General features: G+C 37.9%; 1 protein-coding gene across 3 annotated transcripts; it reads left to right on the top strand.

Moving 5' to 3' along the window:
• The first annotated feature begins 615 nt into the window (after positions 1–615).
• Positions 616–6,388, top strand: arl4aa (ARF like GTPase 4Aa). 3 transcript variants are annotated; one of them, XM_043686145.2, is made up of 2 exons: positions 616–772; positions 1,965–6,388. In XM_043686145.2, the coding sequence occupies exon 2, from the start codon at positions 2,087–2,089 to the stop codon at positions 2,687–2,689; it is 603 nt and encodes a 200-aa protein (XP_043542080.1). In that variant the 5' UTR covers positions 616–772; positions 1,965–2,086; the 3' UTR covers positions 2,690–6,388. The 3 variants fall into 3 exon arrangements, with proteins under 3 accessions (XP_043542080.1, XP_043542081.1, XP_043542082.1); XM_043686146.2 differs by lacking the exon at positions 616–772 and adding an exon at positions 812–1,029; XM_043686147.2 differs by lacking the exon at positions 616–772 and adding an exon at positions 1,082–1,571.
• Positions 6,389–8,313: the final 1,925 nt, after the last annotated feature.

Below are 8,313 nucleotides of genomic sequence, written 5' to 3'. Positions count from 1 at the left end.
TTAATACACTAACTCCTGTATGTGCCCTTCATTATTTCATACTCTGTGCTTTCACGTCGCTGTTGTTTTTCAAACGGCTTGTGTTTATGGTCGCCTGGTGACCAGCAAACAAACAGCCAATCAGAGTGGAGAGGCCGGGCGCTGGTCTTGCGGCAGCGCGCGCGGCCGCCAGGGGTCTCCGCTGAGCCGTTAACGGAACTGGCGAGGCAGGAGGCAGCTGTCGGTGTGGTTCTTGAGGAGAGCAGGTCACTGTTTTGTTGTCACATGTGTCAGTAAGAGGCGTCGATTGTCCAGTACGGTTTAACTCTTCTAGTATTCCGTTCTATATTGAAATATAAAAGGGCATTCTCGGGCGTTCTGCGAACTGTTTGAAATTGGACACCTGCAGCAGGCGGGTTGTGCGATTTGCCGGTGGAGGCGGGGCATTGAGCGCGCGAATATTTGTGCTGGTGCCTGAGTGAGATCCCCACTCTCTGCGGCCACACAGTGTGCGGGGGGCGGGGCGTGGGAGCGTGTCGACATTGGGTGGGAACGTCGGCTGGACCAGCCAATGGACGCCGAGCAGGACCAGGGGGGCGTTGCCTATATGGAATGTTGCCGCCGCCGTGTTCGGCAGGGACTGCGTTCTGCTCGCGCGTCCTCAGACTGAGTGGAGTCAGTGGTTCATGCGGATCGTGTTTGGGCGTCTGTCTGTTTATTTGAATGTCTGTGTGAGAGAGAAGTAATTACTGAGATTGAGGAGCCAGCTTTCTCCATGCACTCGGATGTTGGGGTGGGTGTTTAATCTTTCGAGTAATCAAACCGTGGTGGCACGGTGGCCCGCGGTTTTCGTCCTCTCGGAACTTATCAAGCGCCTTTTTTTATTCTTTCCAAAAAAACCCAAATCGAATAGTTTTTGCTTCATCGGACGGTGTGCGGGCCAGCTTCTAAATGCAGAACAGGCTTAGCAACTCATTCACCTTCATAGGAATGGTCATTTCGGGAGCTGTGGCACGTCTGCAGGATTTGCCTTCCGAGACTTGTTGAATAGTAAGCTGCAGGTTGCATTGTGTATTCGTGGAAGTGAGTTTAAGAATGTTGTGAGACAATTGAATTATTGCAGTGATAATTTTGCACTATTTGAATCCGTGTGAGGCGAAGAGAAATGTGTACCAGCTGAGAATGTTCATGCGGTAAAATATGAAGTTTGCTGTTTGTGGCTGACTTGGCTAACCTGAATTCAGCAAAGTGAATGAGAACCTGTGCTGAATTTATGGCTGCTGATGAGTTCGTAAGAGATTTTTTTTGTGTATGTGTGTGTTATGGATTTGTCGGTCAGACCGGGCTGATTGTAACTGGATAGCTATTGGAAAGTAAAGCCGCTAAAATCGCCTGGATGTGTGCACTGCTTGGGAAGTGCAGATGTTTTGCAAGAGCTGGGTTTATTTATTTTTCAACATTGCGGTTTTGTGTGTTCGTGACTTTACTCAGGGCGTTTACCATCTGACTAAAGTAATTCAAGAATTTGGTTCCCAGTGTGCCAGGCTTGTCAAGGCGGACGTGTGAAGCCATTTGACTCAATTTTGCTAAATGTAAACGTATTATCATTTTCTTTCAAATCCTAATTTTCTGTTTTGAAACGGAGATCTGTGTTCGCCAAGTATAGTACGAGTGACAACCAATCTAGTGATCCTGCTCACGGTCGCACAGTCGGTCTGTATTTGGTGTGCAATTTTATTCAGGATTTGAATCAACCCACAGAATATCTACCGTATGCAGTAATTCAGTGTTAGAGCAGGACGTTTTAGAAAGTTTTCAAAGTCATGAGTGGATCTTTTGACTTTAAAATGGAAGTTGAAATTCATTACTTATATTAGATGTGACCTAGTATTGAAATATAACCAACCAATTTGTGTTTTACTTGTATACTTTCCTGCTGTTGTACTTTATACATTATGTATTGAGATTTTTTTATTTTTATTTAGATATTAATATTTAAACTACACTGGATTCTCGTTGTTGCAGACTGGAATGATCAGCACGATTCGGAATTAACTGTCTTTCAGTGTGGACATCTCTGCATTTTGTCTTTTGACTCCAATCCAAAATGGGTAATGGACTTTCAGATCAAACTCCTATTTTATCAAGTTTTCCATCTTTTCAGTCTCTCCACATCGTTATTCTGGGTTTAGACTGTGCTGGTAAAACTACTGTTTTGTACAGATTACAGTTCAATGAATTTGTCAACACTGTTCCAACAAAAGGATTTAATACTGAAAAAATCAGAGTGACTTTGGGTAACTCAAAAGCAGTGACTTTCCACTTCTGGGATGTAGGTGGTCAAGAGAAACTGAGACCACTGTGGAAATCTTATACACGCTGCACAGATGGTATTATTTTTGTGGTGGACTCCGTAGATGTGGAAAGAATGGAGGAAGCCAAAACTGAATTGCACAAAATAACCAGGATCTCTGAGAACCAAGGAGTGCCGGTACTTTTGATTGCCAACAAACAAGATCTCAGGAACTGCCTCTCACTCTCTGAAGTGGAAAAACTGTTAGCTTTAAGCGAAATAAGTTCTTCCACCCCCTGGCACCTTCAACCTACCTGTGCCATAATAGGAGATGGACTTAGAGAGGGACTGGAAAAACTTTATGAAATGATCATTAAAAGACGAAAAATGTTGAAACAGCAAAAAAAGAAGAGATGAATGTACAGAGGTTAAAGATATTTTGTATTTTTAAAAGCTGAAATATTGCTACACTGGTCATTACACCTTTAGCCTTTTGACAACATTTATGTTGAAAATGTGAGTCTAGTGAGATCAAAGGCAAAGTTTATTTGTGGGATCACAGAGGAAGTGGATATGATAAGTATGGAGAGCAGTTATGCTGGCATAAAACTGTCAGCATCCTTTATTATTAGACCAAAATATATTCAGATCTTTAGTATTTTATTTTCTATTCACTAGCTTTCTAATGTCTGGTTGTGTTTAAGTGTGTGTGTTTGTGTGTCATGTGTTCCATTTTTGAGGCCTGAAAGACTAGGTACCTGCACAGCACAATTTTTTTTTTTGGGCAAATTGGACACTAAAAATATTTGGATGTGAACTATTGCAATACAAGAAACATCTACCAAAATTACATGGAGAAGAAAATGGCTGCTACAGATTGTGGTTTTTTTTATCTTTTGGCTAGGTAACGGTCAGAGACTAAATGAGATGTTACTGGAATTGAGGAAGGCACAAAATGCTTCACCTATGTTGTCTGTAGTGTTAGAGTTGTTGGCGAGCATGCTTCTTTTAATAAGACAGTGGAAAATGTGCAGTGTCAGAACTAGAGGTCTCTGAGGAGAAAGGAGGGAAAGCCTGGAACACTGTGTTTAACTGACCTTGAACCTCGTCTACTGAGAGCTTTTTTTTATAGACGGGAATGTAGCAATCACATGTTAGTCTGTTCTTGTTACTGATATTCACGTTAAAGTAGCTGCAAAGCCTCATTTCTAAGCAGTGTTAACATTTGGGAAGTAGATTTTTTACCGTATATAAGCTGTGACTTGAGATGTGGTAGAAACTTAAAACCTGTCGGTCTGTGTATGTTGCCAACTATAAAATGTTCCTATTAAAGCTATTTAGGCAAGCTTTGCCATTAATTGTAGTGTTTGGTGCCATCTTTTTGAGTTTCTCCATGTGTGGATTTTGTTATATTTTATTTTCTTTAAAAGGTTTCAAAATCTTTGTATATATTAATGTTAGAAAATAGCCACTTTTGGCTGGTGGTCTCAAGAAGAATTAGAGAACTGTTCAGTCCGGCTGGAAGTAATGTATTTGTTTACTGCCTCAAAGGGATGGTATCATTCTAATGAAACTACAATTGGCTAGCAACCCAAACCTAGCTTTTCTATTTAGGATTATTTAGATGAGTGCACACAGATTGTACAGATCTACGAAAATTCTTAAGTTATTCCAAATTTAAATGCAACGTTTTTATTCTATTATTCTCCTCAGCATACAAGACCACCGCAGGTCATTTCTGAACTTGTACTTTATTGTAGAATTTGTCATTCTACATGTGAACATGCCAGAAGAAGTTATAGAATATTTTAAATTTGTTAAGCCATCTGTTGATTTTTATAATATATAAGACTACATTCCTCCTATTACAAATATGAAATCACAAAATTTTGTTATAAAATTTTCTAAATTTGAATGCTGATAGCAATACATTTGTTTAAAATTGATTATTGTTAATTTTTCAACATTTAAAGTGCAGACCTGTGTGTCCTTAGATGATGATGAGCAATCTTTTCAAATGTTTAACCAAAGTTCTCCACCTAAGGAAAAACAAGGCAACATAAAGATAGCATTGTTCTTTACACAAGATGTGGATTGGATAAATTTTCCTCCTTTTCTGCAATTAAGTTACAACCTCACTATATTTATAAATTCTTAACATTTTTGTAAATATTTGTTTGATGTTTCCTCCTTTTTTTTGAGATTTGAAAGCTATTAGACCCCTGCACTTTGTTGTAAACAGCTGAGAAAATTTGTTCTGTGTATAAAGCACGGAAGCTTAAATTTTCACATTTGAAATGAATTGAAATCTAAGGGCTCTGTTGAAAGCAGACAACATCCCTGGCACAAAAAAAAACATTTATCACCTGCAAAGAACTGCGTAGTATCTTGCAGATTATAAAGTTTATTTACTTCCAGTATTTTCTATGATTCAAAAAAGCAGGTCAATTCACTTTAAATTTGTTTATTATTAAACCTGATCACTTGCAGAAAAGTAGCAAAAGCAAACCAATTAGTCTGACATTGAAGTCTTAAAGGAAAAATGTATTGATGCTATTAAAAGCTATTTTCTAGTTTCAATGAAGTTGCATCTGAACTTCCTTTGGATGACGTAAGGCTGTTGTCAATGTTTTACTGTACTGATTCTGATATGTAAATATCTTCTGTTTTTGACTTGTACAGTGGCTTCAGGAAATGCACTTTAATGTTCATTAAAGATAAACAGCTTTGTGTAACATCTGTTTTAATAACTTGTTTTAAGAATTGAATGACCTCTGTTGGATTTGTCTTTGGTTAAGTGTTTCCACCTGCACTAGTGGCATTGCTGTCATTGATTGGAAAAATTCTTTATATTTATATGAATGTTGGAACTTAATAAATACTTCTCTGAATAAATTGTCAGTTTTCCATTCAAACCACTCGGGCAAGAAAGAACCCATCTCAAGTTGCTATTGTAAAATCTTTTATTTTGCAACTTGTAAGAGAAGGAGACAATTCAATAAAATAGGAATTACTTTTACGTTCCAATAAGTCAAACTGAGAAAAAAGATCAGATTTATATTTTGTGAAATGTAACTGTTCAGGCAATAGAGCCCTCTAACATGATACTTTTCATCTTAGAATTACAAGATGATGGAAACATACTTCTGAAACTGAAACATAACTGACAATCTGCATTACGCTTTTAGCTTATTTAACTGTTGGTTTAAAACTGTATCATCAGGGTATATTCGTTCACGACAGTGTTCTTTAAAAATATGTATGCAGATTGGTTTGATTTTGAACATCAATAGAAACTGATTTATTTATTGGAAAGGGTTATATGAATATTCCTGAATATCCCAATGTTTATATTGGAGTCCAGACTGTACACACCCATGAACAGAAGGTCCCTTTAAAAGAAAGCAAAAATGTGAGAAGCCAATGTAAGTTAAAACTGATGTATAAAGTTTAATTTGTTCTGAAGGATTGTGGTGCAAGGTCTGACACTTGTTGTTGAAAAGTGGAAACATTGATTTCCTGTCTGCATCCAACTACTTGTGGAAGGAAGGAAAGGAGCAACAGATTCTGGGAAAGGAGGTTGTGTAAAAAGTTGATTGTGGCTTTAATATCATATAAGTTAAACAATCAATTTAAAGAGTACTGCCTTTTGGATTCCCAAGTCATTGTTGATGCAATGCAAGAATTGTGCTGCATTCGGTGATCTGAACTGCAGTCAAATTTCTCCACAAACGTGCCACAGCAAATGGTTGTGAAGGTCCTTCAGCTTTTTTATACCTCTACCTTAATTTTCAGATAGCAAGTACAACAAAGCTGTGTGATTTAGGCTGTGCTGCTCTTTTCATTTTGAATGTATTGTTCTATGTCAAATTTTCCCTATTTCAGCTTTAACAGAACTTTTCTCTGCTGCTGCTCTTTACCCTAATCCCTAATCTTTACCCTAATTTCTAGCTTTTTTTTTGTATGAAGCCAAAGTAAAAATGCAATTTGATCTTAATTGTGGAAATCCATATGCAGTTTTCTCATTTGTTTCTATTTAAATATGATGGCCTAAATGTTGCTTAGTTGAAAATATCTGTTATTCTGTTTCTAATAAATAATTTATTATTGCTAAAATCCTTCATACCTGGCAGTATTTGTGTAGATACCTTGTGTATCTTCTTGTGTGATCACATTATTCCGATAAAGTGCAAGTATGTTTAGCTGTTGGCTAGTGTTTAATTCTAGAATTATCTGTCTGATTTTATATTTCCATTTTTTTTCTTCATACCATCTGTTTTCTAATTTTATCTCTACATTCTTTGTACCCCTTCAGGATTTCTGCGCTAGTCGTTCTGCCATAAATTGTGTTTTGTCAATATGAATTGGCTACAATACAATTAACGAATAGAGATGTGTTTCTAAAGTGCAAACTTTTAAAATGTATTGGCTATAACGCAATTGCATCGGCAACACTTTAAATCGCGCACTTAAACAGCATTTATAGAAAGGGCGGGGTCACAAACACAGCCATTGTGTTATAGAAGAATACTTTTAACAAAGTTTCCCTTTTTATTGCCTTATACTACCGTGTATGACCTTTGACATCTAAGTAGGTCTAGGCTTTAGAATTTGGAGTCGCTTATTTGTGAGAACCGATTTGTTTTAAAATGTCTATTTCCTTCTCGAATGGCTACTCTTACCAACCTGGTAAAGCTACCGCAAGACTACTTTCATGTCAACCACTGGAAACAGTATGTCTTAGATGGGCCAAGCAATGCAATGATTAAAATATCAAATTTAAGCTTTGAAGTTCCACATTTCCAGTCATGATTAGCAGTCAACAATTAACTGTTTTAACACTGAGTCTGCACAAATATCCCAATCCTCAAGGATGGAGAAGCTCACTACAGAATGCAAAGTTGAAGTATTTGGATCCATCTTCAGCCAGAAAGGCTAAGTGGGTGACTTGTCTCGGCCTCTTCCTGGAATCCCCAGTATTATGGATGTTAAGTTTCAGCCAACTCGATCCATGTGATATCAAGAAATTGCTGAAGGCACTGAATACTACAAAGGCCCTGACAATATACCAGCAATCATAGTGAAGACTTCAGCAGCGGGACTGGCTAGGCTCCTAGCCACATTATTCCAGTACAGGTAGTTCTCCTATAAGGCCGTAGCTGCGTTTGAGCGAAACCTCGCTTAATAGAAATAATGGGGCCTATGGGAAAAGTGGGATTAGGGGCAGACCAGCAAAGAATATCACTTGTGATTACTCAAAAATCATACAAAAGTCTAAAGCATAGTATAGGACGGCCTTAATGAAGTTGAAATCATGTTTATTAACAAAACAAAAGTAAATTTAACACATACATAAATTTAACACCAGCATTGATGTTGCACATGCGCAAAACTGCATAGAGATTTTGGTGCTGACATTGGGACATGAGCAGAATGAAGCATGTGAACCGATCCCCAGTGGAATTGTGCAATTGCAAACTGAGGTAAGCGTTCTCGAAAATACCATTTCTAATTCTTCAGTGATGTTATAGTCAAATAGCACTGTTGAAACACACATTATCCTTTAACTATCTATACAGCTACAATGGTTGTACTTACCTACCTGACAATGTTGAAAATTATCCAGGTATTGCTTGTCCATGAAGAGCAAGACAAATTCAACAAAATTCAGTTATTGGGATATCAGTCTGCTGTCAATCATTCAGCTAAGTGACCGAAGGACTTGTTTATCATATTGTCAATCACAAAGGAATAAACCCACAGACATTCCTTTTGGGTACCATCACTAGGATCTTAACCTCATTACAGCCTGGGTCCAAGCAAGAACAACAGAACTGATCTCCAGAGATGAGGTGAAAATGATTGTTCTTGATGTCAAGATAGTAATTGACCAAGCATAGTACCCGTGAATCTCAGCCAAACTGGAGTCATGGGAATTGGGACAACAATCTGCTCATTGGAGTTTTACATAGCACAAAGGACATTGACTCCCAACAATCACAACCAATCATATCAGGCCAATGATATCAATGGAGGAGTTC

This window comes from Chiloscyllium plagiosum, unplaced genomic scaffold, assembly GCF_037043375.1.
Source record: "Chiloscyllium plagiosum isolate Xiang-an unplaced genomic scaffold, Cpla_swu_hap1 HiC_scaffold_5, whole genome shotgun sequence".
In the NCBI taxonomy this organism is placed as follows: domain Eukaryota; kingdom Metazoa; phylum Chordata; class Chondrichthyes; order Orectolobiformes; family Hemiscylliidae; genus Chiloscyllium; species Chiloscyllium plagiosum.
The sequence above is the reverse complement of the archived record's forward strand: the minus strand, read 5'-3'. Positions and strand labels throughout refer to the sequence as shown.